Genomic DNA, 26,822 nt, shown 5'->3' with positions numbered 1-26,822 from the left:
CACTGCTGTCGAGGGGGAGTCACTCATTTGGATTTTTAAAAAGACAACCAGGTTTTACTGGAAGAAAGTATTTCGATCTCCAGCATTCTAATGTTGTAATGTTGAATAGATCGTTCATAACTGAGACAGATACAAAGTTAAGAATGTCCTACACCTAATAGATTGAGAGACCGGTATGATTTCAGAAATTTATTGAAGTATCTAAGGATACATTCAATAAGGATATTTGCCTCATTGTAATAAATTAAAGGAACACAACCGGCAACAGGCAAAATGGATACACCATGTTATTCCTAGTGCAGTGGATTTTTCTTTGGTGTAATTCGAACCCCTGTACCATGCGCCACCCCCTCAGGTCCTGTTCTAGCCATAACAAACTGTTTTGCTGATGATGTTCCTTTAAGAACTTGATCCCGATCCTGCATATGCCAAAGCAAGGAATAAGATGCTAAACATGCTGCTGAAAAAACAAATATCAGTCTTTGGTTTGGGCCTTCCTAGATTTAACTCAAAAAAATAAGTGCTCTAAAGTCTTGGTTGCATAGCCAGTATATGCATAGCCATGGAATAGAAAGGCAAATGACTTCAGCAATAAGTCAGTAGACATAGAAGTTCTCATATATCTAAATGAATGGTGCCAGCTTTGGGGTACGCTAGGTTTATACACATACATTTCTGGCAATATTTGCCAGACATAAATATCGGTCATATTTTGTACTTTAGAAAGCAAGAGAGGTGGTTACTTCCATAAAGTAAGTCTCAGTATCGTCCATTTTTAATAATTTGCCTTTAGTCGGCCAAACCCAACAACAGTGAAGGTTGGTGAGACATTTAGGGATATCATTTCTTTTGACCCAGAGTGGCTATGTTTAAAAAAGGAATAACATTTTTAAAAATCCTATGCCCTCTACTCTTCAACACAGGAAGACATCTATTCAATCGTAAACGCATAAAAAGAAGGGTTAAGGAAAGTATGTGTCACGCAATCCGCTACCGCCAACAGCATCACTGCTCCCTAGGAGCTCGTCCCTGGTAATAGCCAGCGGCTGCGTTCTACAATAGCAGGCTCTCTCATTACAATGTATATTCTATCTACATGAAGGCACATTATGTGACATTCAAAAGAATCTAATACAACACTTCAAGTAAGATCACTGCATTGTGCTCCGGTCTGGTGAATTACAACGGAGACAAAATGTGAAGTCAAGTAGACCCGCCATCTCACTCATTCCCATCTTCATGCTCTTCGGTTACATCTTACAATACAATATCTGTTTACTTTAATAATATACTCTTGTCTGAGTCTTATCCATTCCCTGATGTACTGCAGCAAGTACTGAGAAGAGAGGGAATGTTTTAACTTTCCCCACAAATAGATTTGAGGAGCACAAAAGCAAGCTCCCCGAACATACAAACCCTCCAGTCTTAGGTCTTGATCCTTTTCTTTTAATTTTTCTTCTTCAATTGCCCAACACAAAAGCAGAACTTTACTCTTTTAGTCTAAACTATTTGTAGTAAATGCTTTGATCTCCGCTACACTGCAGGTCATCCCAAGGTGATGGAAACCAAACTTACTCCCTTGGAAACTACACAAATATATATTACTAAGGAAAAAATAGATCAGAGGAGAAAAAAAAGGAGATAGAATTAAAGCATATTTTGTCTAGCCAGCTTCTTTGTATCCTACTATGCCATCTATAGTATTAACAATAACAAATTCATTTTCTGAACAACAGGTTTCATATTCGAGTTTTTTGGGGGCCACAATTATAAAGTGTATCTTGTATTAATTAACTTTAAAAAAAACGGTACTTGGTCTCCATTGTTATGAAGGCACTGTGGCATATTTCCCATCTCAAAAAGCTGGGTTGTGTGTCTATGTGGAAAATTGGAAATGGGATAAGCAGCAAATTAGGAGTTCAACTAAGAAGCTATGTGTGTGTCAGCGGGGTGTTGACGGAATCCTAGTAGCAGCCAGGAGGATTCTAAACGGAGCTTTGGATTTGATTGGAATGTAAGACATGATATACACTCCTTAGCATTGAAATTGCAACAATAAGGGGGGGAAACTTATGCAAATTGAGGAAGTAACAGGTGTCGCCAAGATCTGAAAATTAGCAAATTTTTAAGTATCTAGCTCCAATCTGTGGCATATATGTGAGGGGCATAAAAGCCAGATTGAAAGCAAAGATTTTTAGCCACACGAAACCTCAAAAATCGGATCAAGTGGTGTGGGATGATTGTGCCATGCCTGCTATTCGTCGACATGACAGTTATCGGCACTTGTCTCAAGAGGAGAGGATCTGAATCTTTGAACTGAGATACCTTGGTTTTCTCTCTCCAGCAGATCGCTACGTGCCTAGGCCGAGATGTCAGCACTGTTCAAAATTGCGCGTCCTGGAGGTTGGGAGGACAACGAACGGTAATCACAGCAAGAGGTGCGTGGAAGCAAACCTCTACACGGACAGATAGTCTGTTTGGAAGAATGGCGCATAGTGATCCATTCTGTACTGCAAGTGAAATTAGACGTCACATCCCAAGCATAGGGTGGCAACCAGTGGCGATACAAACCATTAGAAGGCGTTTACACGACATTGGGCTACAAGCCAGACGTTCAGCTACAGTTGTTCCATTGACCACACGCCACCGTTCTCAAAAGCTATCATGGTGCACAGCAGGACGGCAATGGAAGCTGGAATAGAGGTCTATCCTCTTCAGCGATGAATCCCGCTTTTGTCCCAGTCGCAATGATAACCAGACCACTTTGGCAACGCAATGAAGAGGCCTTCACAAAAGGAATGTCATACCGGTCCTACTCCCGGTATTATAGTGGGGGGTGGCATAATGTACGGTAGCCGGTACCCACTAGTCCTCATTTCAGGTAAACTAACAGCTCAGCGTTACATTGATTTGGTCATGGAACCAGTGGTACGGTCATTTCTCCAAAGTGTCCCAGAAGCTGTTTTTCCACAGGAAACGCCTGGCTGCATGTTGCTCGTGCTACAATGAGAAGCCTGCGTGGCCTAAATGTGCTACCATGGCCTGCAGCATCTCCAGACTTTTCTCCTATCGAGCACATCTGGGATGTCATTGGTCGGCAATTGCAAAGGGAAAGTCAGCAGTCAATCTTGTTGATTTGTGTCCCCAATTGCATTCAGCGTGGCATAACATTCCTCAGACAACCATTAATAACCTCATTGATAGCATGCCAAGGCTTGTAAGTGTGTGTATTTTTGTGTGTGGCGCTCATACGCGATACAAAATAAATAAAGAGGTTTGGAATATATTGTTTCCATTTTTCTATAATTTGCCTATCATGATCATGTCTATTGATCCTGTGATTTCCACAATTCCAAAACTTTTCCTTCTCGGTGTTACAATTTCAATGCTGAGGAGTGTAACTAAGGGTTCTATTACACGGCCCGACATGGGCCATGTAAACAAGCGATGATCAACAAGACAGCTCATGGATCGGCGCTCGCTTGCTCTTTTCACAAGGAGCTATATTTGGGGATAAGTGATAGAAACGTAACACTTGTAATAACTATCAGGATAATATTTCTTGCAGCATACTAATACAATCAGTCGATGAACTAGCGTTTGCTCGTTCATCGGCTGATCATGTAAACGCTCGTTCCCGATCATTACCCTGTGTGAACAGGACAATGAACACTTGCTTGCACAATAATTGGCCCGTGTAAAATGTAAGATAAAGACATCTTTAAACAGTATGTGTAGATTTAAACCGGACAGTGATCTGTAAAAGAAGAGATATGCTAAACTTGAATAAAACCGTTTTCTGTAATCTCATAACAAAATAATTTGCAACTTGCGAATGTCTATTCTCTGCTCCTAATATTTCCCTCAGCATGTTCTGATGCCCCCTTCTTTCCAGCCATCAATGAATTCCTGTAATTGTGACCATGCAGTCTATGAATGCAATACATAACACAAGTGGTCACCGGAAGATTATGTAGCTTAGAATTGGACAGTGGGGGAAATCTTTAATGGTCCCGTACAGGCGCTTTAATGGTGCTGTACAAGTAAAGCTCCACGGACAAGGACAATAACTGAATTTTCAGACTTCCATACAAATAGTTTATATTTAAATGGCCTTTCGTGTTCAAGAATTCTAAGAGAAGTGGTATACAAATTCATCAATATGGTGGTCTCTAGCAGCAAACAACAGGTTGAGAAAACAGTAACAGGTACACATCAGGCCCATGCCCTATATTGAAAAGTCTAACATTACAGCCAATTTAAGAGATTATAAATACGACTCCACTGTGCTTATTTTAGAGTGAACACCGGAAAAGTTGGATGAAGACAGGAAATGTTGTCAATGCTTTGTTGTTGTATGGAAAGTTGAGGGATGATTCCGTCTATTCCTCTGGGACTCTTACAGTCAATCGTACTCCAAGCTGCCTGCCAAAATTTCACTGAATTACCTCTTTAATCTCTCCATGGCACTCTGAACTAAATTGTAAGTGTTTGGACAAGGTCTCGTAGAGGCTGCCAAATCGTTGCATAAACAGGAATACTTTGTAATAAATAGGTCTCTGAAAATTATTACATCAAAATGGAAAGAAGTTGGGCTCGAGTGCCTCGGTTTGTACCCATCCAGTACATTAGAGACATTTTTGAAAACCATCTTAAAATTATTTTAAGATAAATCCTAACTAAAAATTACTATTTAAAAAAAATAAAACTCTAATTATGTATATTCACATTCATGGCATGTGACTACATTACCAGTACAGCAGCGGTTCTTGAATTTTATGCCCAGGGCATATTATTGGAACAGATATTTCTCCGGTAAGATTTGTACACCTATTTTTCACTTCCTACAGATTTATTGCCGTTCACAGCTGCAACATTAAATTACTCCGAAAGTAGGACAATTAATCCTAAACTCTATTTATTTTAATCCAAAAGGGTCACCTAGCTTTAGATTTTCACTCACAAGACTAGAGAAATCCCTTCTGCCGAACCAACTTTGTACGGTCTATCGTTTGTCTCTAAATAAACCTTTGGGGGGGGGGGATAAATAAATAAAAAATTATTGAAACGTTGTTGTTTAAGGATGATAACGGGGTCCCTATCTCTATTCCAATGTCCTCTTTTAGAGAAACCATTATGCTCAAAATTCATTGAATGCATTCATAATCTTTAGAGCAGGGCTTCTCGAGCTCTTTCGAGTGAGTCGTCACCAGCCAGAAAACGGTGATACCTCACAAGTGGTCGAAGTCCACGCAAAATCTTGAACCCAGCAAAATATTAAAATGAGCACAGCAGGAATCAATGTTATCAGCCATAGAAAGACCTATGCCAGTAGAAACCAACATATCCTTATATGATTTGTAGCAACATAACGCTACGCGTGTAAGTGAGGAATTCAGAGGGGTTATCAATCTAGCCAATACCTTAAAACTGCATTGGGTTAATTTCATTTAAAAAGGCTAACACAGCCCTTTGCATCACAAAGCTAGTCAATTAAAATGTCTACAAGCACTGCTGAGAAAAAAAGAATACAAAGAAATTTTCACAGCCGGCAAACTACCTAGCAATACACAGATATATTAAACCAACGCATAGGTGCTATATGAATTTGATGAGCGACATGAGTGGCTCGGCCCAGCTTTGGCATTTTACTATAAATAATTGTGAAGAATGAATCTTTATGATTAATTTCTTACAGTATTTGTGGTTTCTGGCATTAAACCTAACAGGTTTGGATGGAGCTAGTGTGAAGACGTTACAGTTTTTTCAGAAGTGTAGAGGATCAATATATGCTGCACAAGATCACTGCCCCACTGGGCAGCTTGGCGGTTGTCCGACTATGAACATATTCTGAATTCACCTACTGGTTACATTCCCGTTATTGAAAGACCTCCTAATGGATACAGGATTACCACACCGAAATCACTAATGTATTCAGACGGCCATATTCTGAACGACTTGTCGTTTATAGATAGTATGTGAAGGTTGTAATTTTGGAGGACAACGCCATAAGTCAAATTGCCATCTCTGCCTTTATCTGTGGCCTGGTCTGGGCTTCTATTGAAGGGATGCAGATCTGTAATTAAGCATGACAAATTTCCTAGTATTGCCAACAGCTGCACCTGACAACAACCGAAAATAATCCAGCCGGTAACGTCAGCTTTTCTACAGAAAACTGCCCTCCAAATCTGATATCCTGCCCAATCTAACATTAGGGATAGAGATACACTAGGGCTCGCCGGGCACTAAAGTTGACAGAGCATCCACACTATGCCCGAAGAGTATCGAGCAGGTGTCCTATTCTAAATTAATAGTACCGGTGCTCTTTGGGCATCGTATACATGCCTTTAGTAACTGTACTGCCCAGGATGAACTTGCTTATCACCATGCCCAATGTCAGATCGGGCAGGAGATCAGAATGAGCAGGAGATCAGAATGGGAGGGACACAAATTCACAGGGGAATTTCTATATCAATTTGACCACAAAAACAATCTGCGGTGGAATACACTAGAAGGTAAGTGGATGAGATTATAAAAAAATCTTTGACATCAACTTGTGTCGTGGATTAAGCGCAGATTTTATTTAAGTTTCGCTGCATAAATTTTCCACAGCAAGTCCATTACTTATGAACCTACTGTATATACCAGCTTAGTAACAAAAAACGTGCACTTCTGAATATCCGACATATTCAGTCAAACTGAGAAGGGCTGGTGGCACTTCTGGTCTTGGTTGCCAAGAGGTTGGGGAAGATGGCTGCCAAGACCCAGGGCTGGATTGTGAATTTCCCGTTAAGTTTTTCTGAGGGGGTTTTGGTGCAGAATCTAAGGAGGGAGAACCAAAAGAAAAATTCTTCAAAAGTCAGAACTTCTACAGAAATACTCACCTTTTCTCCATATGTCTTAAAATACAACACAGCCACAAATCTGTGCAATGATTGGGTACTTTGGAGAATAAAAGGACTTATTTTGTTTTGGAAAAGAGGTAAGAGGTCCCAGAAAAAGAGACCCTCAATCTCAGAAAAGAACGCTGGGTAAAACGCATACACTATGGCCCCCTGATGGGGCCGTACATGCCTTTGACTAAAAGAAAATTCTTTGTGTCAGGCCCCACCTCTTCACTAGGCATAACAAAGTATAATTTTTGACTAGAGAGTTCCTTCAATTACATTTATTTTCTTGATGTACACATTTATTAGGAAAAAGTTTCTAAATTCCCCTTCTTAACCTTGACAAATAATACACGTATCCAGGAAACGCTAAGGATACTTGTCTGGGCAATCCTAACAAATTGCTCATTTTAATCGAGAGATAGAAATCTAGTCAAATAATGTTCTGCAAACTTAAAATGATTTCTACAAATGGACAGCCTTGATTTATGATTATCACCACAACACCAAGACAAATAATTTATGGAGGAACAAAATATTCTAAGAGGAGAATTTTCAGAACATACACAAGATAAATAGCAGGATGGAAACATCAGCACTCTGTGCCGCGGTGCTAATATGGATGATGTATAGTAACTTGTAATGATTTATAACTTATGTATCCCCGAGCCGTGACTGAAAAGAAACAAATTGCTTACTGTTAGCACAAATCCATTTTCAGGTAAAATATGGGCTTGATCCTCGCTAATCAAATAATGGCCGTTGTGCCTCCGCTACACTCATATAGGGCAGCGGGTCATTTTGTAAGGGAGGTATCATTTATAGTTTTGAGTATTACAATTTTATGTCTTAATGGAATCCGTTAACCTATAGTGTGTTTTTGTAAAAACATTTTCCCCACAATTTAGAATGGTCAATTTGAGTAATATATGTTGAATACGCAAAGGAAATTGCTTAAATTGCACATCGAGAATTCAGTCTTATTTGAACTGCTCCTTTCAGCAGCGAGAACGTTCCAACCTTTGCCCATCAGCAGGCTACAAGTTGAATTTATAGCAACCGATAAGGTCAATAGACTCCATACTATAATCAGCAAACATTTTACATTACTTAAGATGGTAAAACTCTTAGGGTATGTGCACACACACTAATTACGTCCGTAATTGACGGACGTATTTCGGCCGCAAGTACCGGACTGAACTCAGTGCAGGGAGCCGGGCTCCTAGCATCATACTTATGTACGATGCTAGGAGTCCCTGCCTCGCTGCAGGACAACTGTCCCGTACTGAAAACATGATTACAGTACGGGACAGTTGTCCTGCAGCGAGGCAGGGACTCCTAGCGTCGTACATAAGTATGATGCTAGGAGCCCGGCTCCCTACACTGTGTTCGGTCCGGGACTTGCGGCCGAAATACGTCCGTCAATTACGGACGTAATTAGTGCGTGTGCACATACCCTTACCGCTAAACAGAACATTGCTGATAGGAAATGTTTTTCAAAGAGGTGAGGGGTCCCCATAGCAAAGATTGAAATGGAGTTCCCTTTTGGTGCTAATTAACACTATGACCACCCTAACCACCTGGGACAGGGGAACGTTATGCTTGTTTGTCCCAATCTACTTTACTTGATCCTTGGGTTAAAGGGGGTATTTCCAGAATTGGCAATCAGCAGCTACCCACAGGATCAATGATAATTGTCTGATTGCTGGGGCCCCAATACTGGAACACTTAAATCACAAGAATGGTGTTCCAAACCCCCTTGTTCTTCCTCACTGCACCGCTCATGCTCGGCTGTTTCCATCATTCCCATAGGCTTTGAATGGAGCCACAGCACGCACAACCACAGCCTCATTCAATGTCCTCTGTGACCGAGCGCAGTGAGGAGCAACCTTTGTTCTTGCGATTGGTGGGGCCCCCAGCAATCAGACATTTATCACCTATCCTGTGGATAATTTTCAATTCTGGGACAACCCCTTTAACTCTCCATGCGCTTGTTTGGGGGATTCTCACCACCCATTAACATGCGCTAATGTGCTCTGGGCCCCCTCTCTCCAACGGCCACATAAAATCTGTATGAACTGACTTGTACATATGACCTTGAATAACAAGAAATTGTTGGATTAGAAAAAATAAAAACAAAAAAATATTTTTTCAGGAATAACATACCTATTTTCTAAACAATACTTTTAAGTACTTTATTAGTAGAAAAAAACCAAGATTTGCATTAAGTTCATTTGAAAACCAATGATGTACGGTTTTGTCAAAAAGGATTTCGATTTTTTTGTTTTATCAAGTATTTTATATTATTATTGTAATCAGGCTGCATGCTATTATCATAAATTAACTTTTTAAAAACCTGTTTATATGAAAGTTTTTATATTAAATCTTGAAGTTACTGGGATATGTCGTGATTCAGCGACAATTACAAATGTAAAAATGCCTGTCATTTACCAAAAACTAACAAGCAGCCATGAATGCAAAAACTTGGATCACAAAACGGTGTGAATGTACTCATAAAAACATAATATAAAATAACAAACTAGCCCAAAAAAAAAAAAAAGAAAAGAAAATTAGAATTTTCACTAAACACAAAAGCATAAACTATAAATGCGTCAATATCACCATGAAGTTTTAATGGGATCTTTGATCATGAACTGAGACCAATCCCTCTTGCAGTGGTATAAAGTAAAACAACGCTCTTTGAAAATATCATACTCTAGAGGTGGGGGGAGTAGAAATATGTATTACCAAAATGCCTTTGGTTCTCTGTTGTCAGCCCCTTTTGGTCCCACTGGGCTATTATGTAGATAGATTGTCTAAAAATATAAAGTCCATTCTATATATTTTAGTCCTCTTTTTTTTGAGAGGACCATCCCTCTAAAGATCATTTTTCACTACAATATTGAGTGGTTGTTTTGAAGATTTTCCACTATAGTATTATTTCTTTAGATTACACATTGATGCTCCTAAGTAAACCTTCTCAACACATGAAAATACGATCACTTTTAGGCCTTATCCACACAGACCAATATAATTAAATGTGGCCGTTCACACAGCCATTGTATCAACAGACCGTGTGAAGGGTCCAAGAGAATATAGGACATTTCGTATTTTTCATCGCTTTACGCATCCCTCCATAGACTCTATTCTATGGAGGATGCGTGATATCGCAACCCGCAGTGCAGAGCACGGATGCACCTCGGACGTGAAAAACTGCCATTTTTCATGTCCGAGATGCGCAACGCTCGTGTTAATCTAGCCTTACGCATATGAATGTACATTGTAATCAAACGTCTCTACAGAACAAGACTTCAAAACTTCACAGCTTACCATGATGGACAACACCCTTCAGTCCATGAATAATGGGATCCAGAGCACGATTGTTTTTCTGAGTGGCCTGCAAGTGAAATGCAAAAACATGGTCAGAGATACAGTTATGTTATTTGGTTTCACTGGTGTCGAATATAGAAATGTGCTGCATTTAGCTTAGCAAAAAATACACATACACATCAGCCTTGTGGTTGACTATATATAATCAATTTATTTTCGAAGCTGCGCTAGAAAGCTAAATCATAGAAAGTTCAGGTTTCGCTGAGAATTCAGCCCTTTCAATACCTTACCGTTAAGCTATGGGGTATCTCCTTATGGTAGACAGGACCAAACCTTAATTCAGTCCATAATAACTTTGTATTGCTATGAGCCACCCTGGAGTTTGTATAGGAACTACTTCTTCTGCGTGTTATCAAGAAGTGGTAGCATTTTTCTATGCAACCCTTGGAAACTCATGACAACTCTGCACAAGAGCAATGGGTTGAATGTAGGCTTAGCTGGAATCCACCAAAGGACAGAAGACCTTTAGAGACATTTAAGGATGTCGAAGGGCCCAAGTCCAGGCAAACACGTTTTTTTTCAATTACACTTCAGCTCTCTTATTGTGCGGGTATATAATGGTGGCCACTAATTCAATAGCCTTCCAAGCTATGACTTTCCAGCTGTTGCCAAGCTACAAGTGGAGTCTCAGGTTGAAGACCACTGCCCTAGAAAGATAAGGCCAAAACTAACAATGTCCTGACAGCTGAACATTCACCACTAAACCACTAGAAAAGATAGAATTTTATTCATGGAAATTTTTTCCCGGATATTAACAAAAAAAACTTCCTCTATAACGTTTGCATTCAGCTGCATCGAAATTCTCATCCAAATGTGGTTAATGGTTGCGATTGTCCTATGGAAAAAGTTTTGGACAAAAAGTTTATGCAGAAAAAAATAAAGACCTACTGTTCTCCACTACTGGGATATGGGAAAAAGCTCAGAATACAAAATACATACAAAAAATACAGATTTTTAATACTTTGGACATGTCAATATGTTTTGTAAAGATCGGAATGAGCCTGAGGGCCATTGGAGATGTCAGTTTCAGTGATTTGGTCAAAACAGGGTTGGATTTTTCTTACTTCTATAGAGCCTAATGTCCTGGCATTCTCAGCAGGACTTAAAATGTTTTAAAACTGTTTTAGTCACTCAGGGAACTCTTGCAGGACTGCCGGAAATTTCATTGCTCGTGAATAACAGTCTTAGAGTTGATTTACAACACTTATTCAACAAAAACATCATTCTGAGCACAGCAGCGGCGTCTACCATTATGCGAAGTGAGGTTGTGAATCGTGACTGGGATTTTTTTTGGCAATCATTAAAAGCAAGATGTTCTGTTTTTGCAACTCTTGGACTTGACAATGCAGCCTCAGCTGCCTTAATAATGTATTAATTTTGGGAAAAAGTGCAGAATTTCAGTTTGTGTTACGTATTATGCTATATATTATGTATAAGGGCATCTTGGATATTTTGGGTTGGTTCAATGGCAAAATACTGAATTCCCACAGATAATTGAGTTTAGAAGTGGTTTTCAGACGTTCATGGAGTCAAGTCTATTACGAATGCGTCTATAGAGAGGTTAATAAATTCTTTCCATAGAACTCTATAAAAGTTCTTGTTTTCTATAAAAGTTACTTATTTTATTGTCATTTTTTATGTTGCTACTTACTATACTCATTTATATGGTCATCTCGCCGCTTGCGTCTTTGAAAGGCACAGATTGGCAGGGCAGAATGCCTTGTCATGCTATTCAGTGCCTTTTAATGACGCAAGCGGCGCGATGACTTAATCACGTTGTTAAGCCCCAGCAGACCTGCTTAGATGAGAGCAGGCCTGCATTGCAAGAGGACGGTGCGGGAACGGGATCAATGTGATTATGTTACGTTTTTATTTTTCTTTGTTAAAAGCGTGAGGGGCTATATGTGGGGCACAGTCTACAGAGGGCACACTATGGTGTGGCGTACGGTCTACATGTTTCGCGGTGTGGGGGGCACCATGTATGGTGCGATTATAATCAGGGACACAGTGTATGGTGCTATTATAATTAGGGGCTTAGTATGTGGCACCATGAGAATTTTATCTTCGTTTATAGGTTCAGAAATGTTTTAAAAGTGAGAAGCTGAAGACATCTGAGCGGAAAACTACAGAAATGGGTCATGGCCGGTATAAATCCATCATAGAGGTCTGGACCGGAGGGAGAAGAAAAGAACTAGAATCTGAGACGTCACCGGTGAGTCACAATGTAAATGTTTATTCTGCCTTTAATCAGTATTGTAGTCACTGTGTGATCTGCAGCGAGATGATTATGATCTGATATTTTTTTGTGAAACAGCATCTCCCAGTATATCCTCACCATTGTTCGGGCCATGCTGGGAGCTGTAGTTTTACACCGTACAAACCTATATGGCAGGGGTTGCACTAAATTTAGCTGCATTTGTTCTAGTGTTGTATGTATGTACTGAGCTTTGTTCTGGTGCTGTATATATGTACTTAGCTTTGTTCTAGTGCTGTATTTATGTACTGAGCTTGGTTGTGGTACTGTATATATGTCAGATCTTGGTTCTGGATCTGTAGTTTATATAGGATATATTTATAATAACAAAATTGCAGGGCAGATGGAATTTTTCTCAATTCATTGTAAATTTAATAGGAATTTGTCAGGTAGTTTTAACCCCTTGAACCGCCTCCATGCAGTAATACATGACCTTACAATATTTCCAAATATTCCTTTGTCTGTTTTTTTCAGATGCAGCAAAATCCTTAAAATGCACTTTTAAAACGGCGCACACTATGTGCTAATTACTCATTAGGGGGTCATGGTTGCGGTGCCGCTATCCTGAAGAGTCACATAGTCCTGCCTCCAAACCCACCTTTCTATGTTTGAGTGACATCTCCCTGCTGATACAACTTTCTCGGATGCGCCATTGCCTTGTGGCACTATACACATGGGGGAACTATATGGCACTATTTACAAGTGGGAGGGCTGTGGCTCTATCTACAGGGGGCTGAGTGTGGTGCAATCTACAGGGATCTGTGTACTGCACTTTCTACTAAGAGGGGGCTTTGAGCACTGTATACAAGGGAGTGGGGCTGTGTGGCACTATATACAGTGGGAGCTGTACAGCGCTATATACAGTGGGGGCTTTATGGCAATATCTACAGGGGGGCTGTATGGCACTATCTACAAGGGGGAGGTGGGGCGCTATCTACAAATGGGGTGTTACACCGTCTATAAGCGGGGCTATATAGCACTGTCTACAGGGGGGCTGTATGGCACATTCTACAGGGGGCACTATTTATAAGGGGGGCTGCTTGTGGCACCCGGGGGGGCCGCGGTCAAGAGTTTGCTATGGGGCCCAGTCTTTCCTAGTTAAGCCCCAGGATACACACATATAGATACACACACAATAAAGCGCTTCTGTTTAACTCAATAAAATTAAAAGGAAGCTAGCCACGAGTTAGGTAAAAAAGAAAAAAATAAGAAAAAAGCAAAGTGTGGGATGATTGATAGAATGTGTCATTTGCTGAACAGCAAAATGGGACAGCTGAAATTTTATTTAAGCAATCTTAGTGCACTGGACCACTTACTCTCCTTTGAGAAAATAATATGATTCCTTCCCGCTGAACGGCGTCTGCTTATTTAAGCAGCAGTGTACAAGATCTTTCAATCCTTACAACCGGTGAGAAAGAGAAATGGCCCATCAGGGGGTAACATTTTATCGGAATGAAGTCTATCTTATAAGAACGGCCACTGGTTTTAAATACTTCACCTGCAAAGAAAGTAATACCTTGGATACATCTACCTTTGTGCAGCGGTGAATGGTCTATTTAATTGGAGACCTTGGTTAAGGGGAAAATACTGAATATTTTCGTTAACTCTCGAGGCAGAAAAATTATTTATTGAGGTAGAAAGAGAAACTAAGCTTAGTGGTTGACAAGAAATTTTTTCTGGAAGAAAAAGATTAGTTTAGGAGAGTTTCTAGAGAGCCCTGAGGGAAAAATCCACGGCATAACCAAGGTCGTTCTTTTTGATAAATACTGAAAAATTATGGGCTTGGAAATCTTACATGGGTAATATCTGATTTTTACTACATATTTTCCTAATTTAGATTTGTCAGAAAAATGTAATCATAAAATTGAGGGCAGATTTTTTCACAATAGGTTTGAAAATCATAAATCATTTGTGACTTAAAAAACTTTTTAATTATTTTTTTTTTAAAAAGTTGATTTTAATAACATTATGTAGGGGGGGAAAGGAAAAAAAGAAATATCAGTTATAAAAAAAACCAAAAATATTATGGTTTCTGAAATGAGCCTTAATTCAGAAATATGGGTCAATTAAGCAGATATAGGTTTTGATGTAGTTTTGCAGAAATTGCCACAAGTACCACGATTTGAACGAGACATGCGAACACAGTCTTACGGATAACTTAGGGCTGGATTCACACATGTAGCTATGATGCAGTTTTTGGCGCAGTTTGTTTTAGCCAAAGTGGATACTAAAGGAAACAAAAGTATAATGAGAAATACTGGTAAATCTCCTTTTTTTTGTATCCACTCCTGGCTTTGACTATAAAAAGAAAGTGCATCAAAAAAACTGCACTAAAACAAAGTGTGAATCAAGCCTAACTGTGCTTATAGCCCACCATGTTTTTAGTGTGTTTGAGAAAGACACCCCCTGCAACTCAACCACCCCAGCCCTGTGAGACATACCCATAAATCTGGAGGACAAGAATTATTTGTTAGCTCCTGATGAATTTTACAATGAAGGATTAAATGGACATTTATATACATCTCCATGTTCTCCAAAAAGTTACAATATAAAATAAATGCGTGAGAAGGAGTTGAAAACACCCTTTTAATTTCCTTTATCGTGGAAGATTCTGCCTCATTCGATGAAAAAAATTCTCAAATAAAAACTTTGTATGAGTGGAGATTTGGTGATGTGATTTGACTCCAGGCACTAGGTGACTATGAGGCTATGGATGACTGCACAGTGTACTCGAATGTCAACGTGAGCTGACAGGTGTATTGAGCCAAGGACTGCTAATTGTATCACAGGGATAGTATTCTTACAGCACTACAGTAACTGACAGTAACCAGAGAAGAGAAATACATTCATCTGCATTCACCTATACACATCAAGGCCGACGACAAAATGAAGCTTTTAGGAATATGCACTGAGCTCGGGGCTTTTATTAAACAGGTTCACTCCACGGCCAAATAATATAAAAACAATATTCTGGAAAATAATTTCTTTATTTAAGATAAGATTCTTTTATATGTAGCGCAAATATTCACTTATTCTGGTGTGGATGTGTATACGCCATCATGACGGTCTACCTATACATTATTACATGTGCATGATGCCTTATCCAGACTAAAAAAAAGCAAAGAACTGGTGCCAAGAGGGTCACCTAGCAGTTCTCCTTGCAGCCTTGATTCCCAAGCGAGAATTATTCCATGACGTTTTTCACCATGAATACCTAAATGAATACCTAAATTCTGTGGGGGTGATTACAGGGTCTCATGGAGGGACTCTATGGTGCACATAAACGGTCTATGATTTTTGTGCCATCATACAGGGTTTGTGCACATGGCTTTCAGCCCTAAAGGTTGGAATATGGAGATTTGTACTTCTGGATTTGACCGATCCTCCGTACAAATGGCTGCCATATTGTAAGGCGTTTGCTTTTTTTGTGTACTGTCCGTACACATGGGCTTCCTTACAGCTGCCGTAATACAAATTTCTGCAGAAAGGGTCATGTTTCTTAGGTGTTGGAGGATTGAAGTTTACTTCTGCTGGTCCCGGTTCTTGATGGGGCCATTTATTTAGTGTGTATTCTAATCATATAAACTCGAAAGCCAACACTAACCCAAAACACATAAAAAAAATATTATAGCTTATCTACCAAAATATGCAACTTGTCATTGACATCTTTGTCCTCTTCCAAATTTTAAAGGGATTTTCCAGTCCCTAAAAACGTATGGCCTATCCTCAGGATAGGCCATCAAAAGCTGATCGCTCGGGGTCTGACTGCCGGGACCCACGCGATCAACTATTTTGAAGGGGCCGCAGTGCTCGTACGAGTGCAACTTCCCCTTTATTCAGGTCACTGCTCGCACTGTAAAATCGCAGACACGGCAGTAGCGGTGATTCACAATATTAGAGCCTTCTCCCATTGAAGGGGATGCAGCGCTCATACAAGCGCTGCGTCCCCTTCAAAACAGCGGATTGCAGGGGTACCGGAAGTCGGACCCCGAGCGATCAGTAATTGATGGCCCATCCTGAGGAGAGGCCATCAATCTTTAGGGACTGGAAAACCCCTTTAAAAGAGTTGTCCAGGATTAGAAAAACATGGCTGCTTTTGTCCAGAAACAAAGCCAAACCTGTCCACAGGCCGTTTGTGGTTTTGGAGCTCCACCTTATTCAATTAAATGTAGTTAAACTGCAATACCAGACACTACCTGTACACAAGTGGGGCGCTGTTTCTGAAAGATAACTTCCCTTTTTTTAACATTCTACTTCTTAAAATCATGAGTTCCTCAACTCACCACACCCATGCTGTATTCATCAGTCAACCGGCCATAAACAAAAAGCAATTCCTTCCCTGCATCAGATATAAAAATTTATCCTCTGCCAATAAATAATCCAATTGAGGAGACATACACTTTACAAAGGTTTAGTAGCATTTGCATTGTGCACGAGGGATCAACAATGTCTTATAAACAGAACAAGTCTCGTGTGTCAAAGTACTTTGTAAGTCATTGTCTCACATAATAGGTAAATTCAAGTCCTTGTTCGATATAATGAGATTTTAAAAGCAGACAGTGACTCTTCTGTTCACAATTCCCCATCCACTTATGAGAACATTAATGTAATAGGGAACATGTGATCACGATGGCTTCAGTGAGAATATCAGGGACACCACTTGCCATAAATACAATCCATTGTCTCTCATTCTGAATCATATCTTAGTTATGCTATTAATTCATTGCAAGATTAGAAGATTGAAACCTATAGAAACCGTAATACATCTAGTAGGGCAGTATCCTCGGAAATGGATTCTTCTCTCTATGTAATTGGCTTTGTTGCTCAACAGGTTCGAAAGTTCAGAAGGCAGGCTGTCTGGACACGTAAAAGGGTTTTATCTGCTTGTCTTTCTACCCAGTCCCCCTGGCACGCTGGTTGAACATATTGCTGTGGAGGTAACAGACACCAAAGCCGGGAAGAGACTGATAAGACCATCCAAATAGAAACACAACATTTCTGCTGAGGTTAGTGTATACTTGGTCCTATGTTCACCCAGCAGGGATATCGAAAAATATTGAGGTAGGTTTGGTAGATTAATTTTCATCTACACACATGTACTATTATGCGTCAGACAAATTTTTGTAAAAATAGGAATGTATTTTTTAATCCACAGGGCAGATCTGAAGAACATTGCCTAAGAGGTCCTACATAGTCCATTGTTTGACCAAGCATTAGGTTGTGTTGAAGAATAAACTGAGGAATTCTGCAGAACACAAGCTCTCCCACATTATGGATTATGTAAACTTTCATCTCAAAGAAAAGGCAAGGTCTGGTTCCCCCAAGGCACCAGCAGAACTTGTAGGGTTTGGGTACAAGGTGGTGTCTCCTAATTTGACTTCTGGCATACATTTATATAAAACAAGAATGCAGCTAAAAGTGGTCATACACAATACATAGCTGTCGGCCCAATGGTCACTCGGCTGACGTCTACCTCTCCTGTTTATGTCAATGAAGAGGGGAGAAGCCTCTGTCAGAAGCTCATCTCCCATAACAAAGGATTGGGCAAGTTGTAAATCCAACATACCCAATCTCTTTTTTGTCTGACCTATGCCATTAGGGGGACAATTGGTTTTCCTCCATACAAATTAGATTGGCTTTGATACAATGCAAATAGCCAGCTTAAGCGATAAGGATTTAAATAACCAACTCCTATTCAGTTCACCTAATTTTCCATCCACTGAAAGCGTAACTAAACTTTCAAAAAACTTCTGACATGTCATAGTGATATGTCAGAAGTTTTGATCGGTCGGGGTCCAAGCACTATGACCACACTGATCGGTAAAACGAAGCGGCAGAAGCGATCAGGTGAGGGATGAGCCGCTTTGTTTCGGAGCGGCTTTTCTCAGAAAGCCGAGCAATTCGTGCACGGGCACAATAGAAAGTCACTATGACATGTCAGAAGTTTTTTTAAAGTTTAGTTACCTTTTAAAAAGGTTATCCCAAGACAACCCATCTCTAGAGGTCCAATGATCGGGGGAAAGAGCGTTTGTACGAACACTTTTTCTCGATCATTGCGCTGTGTAAACATGGCAGCGATCAGCCTGACGAACGCGCAAATGCTACGTAGTTACTTGGATGATCGGATCTTTTATGCAGCCAGAAAAATAGTCACTGGTTGCCAATACATCTCGCTGGTTAAATAGGGGATGTGCTGCCAACAACACACATAATGTACGAAGACGAACAATCGTATTAATGTTCGTTCAATGATTGCAAGTATGCAGACGAACTAAGTGGACAAGCACCGATCGACAATGTATTGTCGATCGGCGCTCGTTCAACAGGTAGAATATTAGCAGAAAAAAAAAATCCTCAGCACATCCACATTATAAAAAAAATATAAAAAGAGCTTTATTCCAACATAATGTTAAAAGTCGGTAACACGTCGGTTAAATAGCGGAAACATGTCCTACCGGTGTCCTATGTACTTTCAGCATTATGTTGGAATAAAGCTCTTTTTAGATTTTTTCTAATGTGGATGTGCTGAGGATTTTTTTCTACATTTCTTCAATTTACTGGATCCTTGCCTGCCTGCAAGCCCCCCCCCCCCCCTTTCCGACTGCACTCCATTCGAGGAACTACAGATCTCAGGAAAAATTGCTGGGTGAGCACACCTGCGGCTTTTTTGCTGCTCTCTTTTTCATTCTGGTAGAATATTTGCCGGTTTGAAAAAAAACTTTAAAAGCAAATGACCAAATCTAACCGCTGATCACCACAGATCCAGCTGCTGAAACTCCCAACAATCAGCTGAAAATGATCAAATAGATGTAATACATCGCCGCGCTGAATCCACCACAGTAGCAGCCGCTCTCTCTAGTGCGTCTCTGTTTTGGCTAAAAAGAGGGGGTCCCAATTGGGTAACTATGACGTCCATATACCCTTATAGGGCATTGAGAATGGGTCAACCCCGTGAACCATCATGGTCCCATGCAATCTATACATTTTATCTTTAAAAAGAAAAATAGGCATGTATGAAAGCTGATGGGAGGATGAAAAAGCAACCAGCACAATGATTTTTTTTACACTTTTTATTACATTAGCCGGCACTTGCATGTATGAAGCTGAATCATTCTTAAAGACAGGCTGAAACCTGAATCCCTCAAACAGCAGGTATGTCATCAATGTCAATACTCTAGCAATACCCAGAGTATGGCAGCATCCTGGTAATATTCAGAAAATGTGAGCCGGCCAAGTATAAGAAATGAATCAGCCTTCTATAATTAAATGAATTTATATGGATTTAAACAATCTCATGAATAAATAATATACATAATGTACTTATCCTATGCATTGTTTAGAGCTTTCCACTTGGTAAGGCCGTTCAACTTAAAATTAAAAACTTGGCAGTAAATAAAAACACAACCAAGCTTCACCAAACTTCTGAATGGCTAATGTGACTAATCCTGCAATCATATGGGGAGGGGGGGGGCAGGAGATGCATCAATAACTTTGCCCTCTATGTAATATGCCGCCCACAATCTGGTAGGGGACTGAACAGTTTTTTTTCCCTAATGGATTTATTCAGAATCGCCATGAATGAGACTTTGTCGCTTGTTAGATTGCATGCACTAGTATTCTACCTCGGAAGCATTGTTTTTAGGGGAGAATACGGTGCCACACACGTAGCGTCTAAGACTCCGTAATATAGAACCATAGGGACTATGTGTGCTGACATATAGGATCCGTGCACACGGCTTGCCGTGTTCATAAGGCCGATGAGTCAGGGGAATACAGGATAACAACTCTTTTCAGAAACATGGCTGGTGGGAATTTTTAGGAACCAGACAGAAGAGGACAACTCAGACTTCTATTTACTGTTGTGTTTTTTTTAACTTTAGTATAAATCACGTGGGATCCAAAAATTCTTAAGAACTGCTCATATAGTATTAAAAATTTTTCAAGTACATTTAATTCTTCGTCGTCTCCATCTTTGACCATTTTGTGTCCACAGAGTGTCTCCGTAGGCAGTTCCGTATTATTTGACAGAAGAATAGCATGCCACATTTTTTGCTGTTAAAACTACAGACCCCTCGACTGAACCCCATTATGGATGAAATTTCACGGTTTTGTTATTTTTACACATGCCAAGAAAATAAATGCAAAGTTTAAATATAACTCTGTGCCCTGGAACCCCCCTTTTTTTTGCTTTTTGTCTATACGGCAACAGTGGATTACTGCTCCAAAGAGCACGGAATTTATAAAGGAAGTGGTGCTAAAGAATTCTGAGGATGGCACCACCATCATGGTTTCCATAATAGTAGAAACTATGACAGCGGTGTGAACAGAGCCTAATAATATGCATGACTATATGTATATATTCAGCTTTATATTCTTCTTCTTTGCAGCCGTAACTCTCGTCCCCTGATGGTTTATTTTAATAGAACTTCTTATGTTTTCTAATTAGTCCTTTTGGTGAATTAGAGCTTCACAACCTTAGTTACAATAAAAACCAATTGAACTTAACCACGGTTCATTTTAAGTCCATCTGGAGGTTGTTAAGTAAAGGATGTGGTTTAAAATGTTCTTCGGTGTGCTTTGCATACTCCCTGTAGAGGAAGCTCATTTGAACTGTTCCTCTCTTCTCGGAGATGTAGAAAGTGGTGTCGAGACTAATTGGAACACACCAATGTTCAGCTGGGGGTTATTGCAGAGCAGTAATGATGGTCTTTGAACTTACTGCGCTTTTATTAAATTTGCATGTTGCATAATGTAATTGATTTAATAAGTGTCTAGAACCGACAGATATTGAATACAAGAGAGGATAACGCAAGTCTGGAGTACCATGTGATTGTTCAGTTCATAGGAAGACCTCCCAATTCCATGTCGTTTAAAGTATCTTACAGGATTCACGCAGTCAATGTTCTAACCGAATTATTCAATAGTTCAAAAACTCAAAAAACAAAGACCTACAGTCTGCAAGACTTCCGGTAATCCTATGAAACAAGCAGTGTTGTAGAAAACTGGTAAATGAAATATAGGTCTCTATCCTCGATATGCTCATTTTTGGCTACACCGATTGAACATGGGGCTTAACGGTAGTGGCATAACTAGCCTGGTCTAGCAATACGGGAGGACCTTCTATAATAGGACAGGTGGGCTGGTGGTTGAGTCAGTGCAGAAGGTATGTGTGTGTCTATGCATTAAGAAGATGCTGGGCCCCAATGCAAACTCTTTAATGGCACGCAACAGTCATTAGGGCCCTGTTATAGAGTAACACTCAGTACAGCCTACTTTTGACATGCCATAGTGACATGTCAGAAGTTTTGATTGGTGGGGGTCTGGTGCCAAGACCCCCACCCTTCGTTGAACTTGATGGACATATGTCTTTTTTCAACCGTACTAACCATGTAACTAATCACTAAAACAAACGGGCAGAAGCGCTCACCGGAGAACTTTGCCTATTTAGCTGCAGTCCTAGTATGCCTGAAAACAGGCTCACATAGAAAGTACATTAGCGCGTCTTCAGCCTAATAACATGCTCATAGGCGCTTGTGAGTTCTTCTGCTCGTTCATTTTAGCAAATCGGTGGCGGTCTCCGAATCCAAACCCCCACCGATCAAAACCTCTGACATATCACTGACATGTCAAAAGTTTGCAGAAACGAGTTACTCTTCTGGTGTCCCCAGGCTCTGACCTAGTAATGGGCCCCAATAACACAGGGCCTCAGAGGTTCAGCAGAAGACAACTAAATTTGTAGGTGACTTTGAAGCCAATTACTTGTCACTAGGGTCTATTTCTTATGGGATGATCGCAAATAACCTATTAAGCTTTGTTAACGTGGAGGAAAAATTAGACCCTATGGATGATCTGTCATTGTGTGCAATGCTAACAACCAAAATTACATTGCAATTAAAATGGATTTGCACATGTTCTGTACAGATGGGGATAGACTCATAGAATAAAGAGTTCAAGGAAGCCTAGTCTGACGCTGGCAGAAGGGCCAGTGTTTGTGGGGTTTTCTATAGTATACATACTGTGTGGTTGCCACATATTTTTCTTCTTAAAAACCGGTTAATCGTTTACATACTGGGCCTTGACCGGTTTTACTGAAAACTCTTGCCCCCATGATTCTTACAATCTGTAGAGGCTCTAACAATTACCACTTCCAGATATATTTCTCCTCATCTTTACAATGAATTTAGTAATCGATATTTTGTCATGTTCCAAACTTGTTGAATTTCCGCATACACCGTTGATAGCAGTGAATGGGGTCTGCTAGTGATGTTAAGTGTATGTGGCGTTGTCAGACATTTTCACTCCGCTGAGTCAAATATGTAAGTTACTGAGAAGGATTGAAGCATTTTATTTCTAGCTGTTACGCCGCCGGTGGTGCTCAATACCGTAACACCAGACAATCACTATCAAATTGGTGAAGCACGCATCAATATTAACAGAAAACAAAAGGCACAAGTAACTCACCAGTTGATAAGCAGAACCGAATACTGAAGGTAGTAGAAGATGGAGACGATGCATGAAGCAGTTAACAGATAAATAGACAGTGGACAAGAATTAACAGCACATATTAACCCTACCTGAATACCATCCCACAACAGGGTAAGACAACAGCTTGGCAGCAGACCAAATGTACAGGAAAGCCAAACAACCAAGTGGAACTACTGATCCCAGGATACACACAAAACCACTATACAAAAACTAGATCTCTCAGAGGACTAACAGGTCCAACAGTGCAAACAAACACATAGAGAAGAACAAAGTCACCAACTAGAATCTGGAAGGAGTTTAACAAGTCAGAAACCGTATAACCAGCCCCTGAGTAATTCGGGCCTGAAGTATATATAGGCCCAAGAAACGTACTCCGTCCTAATTAACCAGGCAAAGCTAAATGATGACCAAATCCAGACAGACCAAAAGGCCTGTAACGAACAAACACAGAGATAACAAATCATTTATTAGCAGCAGTCCTACTGCTAATCGTAACACCGGCCAAGAAAGCACTTTCTAGTAATTACACAACTCAATTTTTGAGAACTCCCCCACACACACACAATTAAAAATAAAATCAATTTCTTAATGCTACCCCAATCTAGTGTATGGGATCAACAGACTTTTCTCCTGAAGAAAGGGAAATGCTGTTGGTGCATCAGCAGAAGATTCTACTAGGTGAAGACATTGATCTTCAATAGAGTGGAAATCCAGAGTGGTCACCTCCGCTGGCGGGACCTGCTGTCCAGGCAGCCAACATATTTAGTCTGACGGAAACTCACCAATGAATAATTACAACGGTAAACACAATTTTTTTTCGAAGGAACATATATATCAAACAAAATTAAGATCACGGAACCAGAATTTTCAATCTTCCTTTACTCTATCCTATTCACCCACAGGATACCCAATAATGGCTAATAATTGAAGCAATTATATTACATGAAAAATTAAAATTCACCCAGTAACACAAATTCTATGATCAGTGTTGTTCAATAAGTTAATTAGCTAATTGAGCAACGACATTTTATGGGGAAATCAATATATACGTTCCCCCGTCCACCCCACGCAAGTCATTTGGAACCTGCACAGAAAACCGATGAATTAAGATCTCCCACATCCAGGGAATTGCAGAATAATTTGCTCTTTTCTTTGGATAATTGTAATCAGCAGGTTGCCTCGTCATCAATCTCTCTCGTAAACCACAAAGGTTGCAAGGTAATCGGAGAGCTGTGATGGACTGCAGGAATTTTAATGTATCAGATATCTAAGCTTGCTTTGCAAATTTCCTTTCATATAACTCCCAGGAAGCATCTGTTATTATGTTTGAAACTTTAAAATGTAGGTCTCTGGTTGAAAATTATTTTACTTTGTCATTAATGTCGCTATTTAATAGGTAGGTATAAATCTCTCTGCTAAGAATTTCCCAGTGGTGTTACCAGTAATAATCATAATGTCCGCTATGGCGCCACAGGCTCTGAGAGATAAGTACTATACAGCAGTATTCTACAGTCAGTGGCTCACAAGCCACTTGTGATTCTTAGGGTATGTGCACACGTAGTGACCAAAAACGTCTGAAAATACAGAGCTGTTTTCAAGGGAAAACAGCCTCTGATTTTCAGACGTTTTTTGAGCAACTCGCATTTTTCGCGCCGTTTTTTACGTCCGTTTTTTACGTCCGTTTTTGGAGCTGTTTTCATTGGAGTCTATGAGAAAACGGCTCCAAAAACGTCCAAAGAAGTGTCCTGCACTTCTTTTGACGAGGCTGTATTTTTACGCGTCGTCGTTTGACAGCTGTCAAACGACGACGCGTAAATGACAGGTCGTCTGCACAGTACGTCGGCAAACCCATTCAAATGAATGGGCAGATGTTTGCCGACGTATTGTAGCCCTATTTTCAGACGTAAAACGAGGCATAATACGCCTCGTTTACGTCTGAAAATAGGTCGTGTGAACCCAGCCTTACGCTCCCTTAAAGGACTTGTCCAAGATTAGAAAAACATGGCTGCTTTCATCCAAACACAGCACCACACCTGTCCATAGGTTGTGTCTAATCTTGCAGCTCGGCTCCACTGAAGTAAATGAGGCTTAGCTGCAATACCACACACAGCCTGTGGACAGACGGGGCACTGTTTTTGTAGGAAAGCAGTCATTTTACTAATCCTGGACAAGCCCTTCAATGCTGCAGCAGTAGGAATGTCATAGCATTATTGTAACTTGGCAGCTGGGTCAGAGGCACATAGCTGGTTCTTGGCCCATGGGTCACCTGGCACCAAGGCCGGCCTCTTAGAAATGGACTTTACATCAGCATAAAGCCCCGTTCACATCACGTTTGTGCTATACGCTGAGCGTATACATATTTTAAAAATAAAAACGTAGATCATTGAAAACGTATACAAACGTGTAACATTTTCTGTTTACGCCTGTTTTTTTTATAGTACGTACGTTCAACGTATACTCATATGTTGGTATATGTTTGTCCGTTTTTTTTAAAGTGAACACGGATAGAAAAAAAAAATTAAAAAAATGATAGATTTACTGTATGTAAACGGATACAAACGCATAGCATTACGTCTGCATACGTCGTCCATTAAGATCAATGCTAAAAGAAAGTTACGTCACGTATACCTTTTTCTTGCAGTACAGAATATCATAGCAGACTACGCTTTTCAGTACTTTCAAAAAACCGTATCCCAACAAACCATGACAAACATACCAAACGGATACTATTTTGGTTTATCTTTGACTCATTATAGTCTATGTATACGCTGAGCTATTAGTTTCAATACTTTTTTAGTGTTTAAAAATGTATACGCTCGGCGGATAGCTCAAGTGCGATGTGAATTGGGCCTAACAGCGCAGCATTTGAAATTGGTGATGTGTTAAAAAGGGGTCAACTGACCCAGACAACCCCTTTGTAAAACGCTCTTAAAGGGGTTTTCCCATGAAGCACATTTATGACATATCCACAGGATATGTCATAAATGTCAGATAGGTGCATGTCCCGTCTCTAGAACCCGCACCTATCCCTAGAACGGGGCCTCCAAAACCCTTTTGTTGCTTTATATGCTCATGCTGCCTTCCAGACACTTACGGATTACATGGTCGGGAGTTACGGAAACAGACGATTCTGTTACTCCCATAGAACTGAATAGGAGTTACAGAAATAGCGTAGCTCGCATGCTACGCTGCTTCCGTAACGGCCATTCACTACTATGGTAGTTATGGAAATCGCGTAGCTCGGCGAGTTACGCCGTTTCTGTAACCCCCGACCATGTAATCAGGAAGCGGCCGGGAGTCAGCTTCAGAACAAAGAGGTAGAATGAGGTTTAGAGGGCCCCGTTCTAGAGATAGGTGCCGGTCCCAGAGAACCATATGCCATTTATAATACTATTGTCTTATGTGGCACAGAGGCGCTTGGGCCCCCACTTAGGCACCAGGGCCTGGGTGCGACCTACAGCTATGCTCCGGAGTGGGATATCAGGTTTAACTGCAATCATATCTTTGGGTTTTTGAGTGGAGCTCAGATTTAATTACAACGACTCCAGTTTAATTCCTCTTCAATTAGAAAAGAAAATTTAATTTCGGAGTTACGGTTCTATCTTTTTATAACCACAGAAAAAATTAAGAATAAATTTGTTACTTGTCATCAAACTACGCCAACCTCCGAACACTTCAGCTTCTCTCTTCTCATTGCATTATCATACGACACCTTCACAAATTAGACTCCAATGTATCATCCAGCTGTTTTTAAGCAGAATGTGCACGGTAGAATTTGGATATTTCAAAGTGTGCTGAATATTTCA

General features: G+C 40.2%; 1 protein-coding gene across 1 annotated transcript in view; it reads right to left on the bottom strand.

Annotated features, from left to right (window-relative positions):
• Nucleotides 1-26,822, bottom strand: part of PTPRG (protein tyrosine phosphatase receptor type G) — a 410,964-nt gene that overhangs the window by 132,835 nt on the left and 251,307 nt on the right. Inside the window, exon 6 of the mRNA XM_075833958.1 lies at nt 10,218-10,284. Coding sequence (XP_075690073.1) covers nt 10,218-10,284 — 67 coding nt within the window. The remainder of the gene's footprint in view (nt 1-10,217; nt 10,285-26,822) is intronic.

Source organism: Rhinoderma darwinii, chromosome 7, assembly GCF_050947455.1.
Source record: "Rhinoderma darwinii isolate aRhiDar2 chromosome 7, aRhiDar2.hap1, whole genome shotgun sequence".
NCBI lineage: Eukaryota > Metazoa > Chordata > Amphibia > Anura > Rhinodermatidae > Rhinoderma > Rhinoderma darwinii.
The sequence above is the reverse complement of the archived record's forward strand: the minus strand, read 5'-3'. Positions and strand labels throughout refer to the sequence as shown.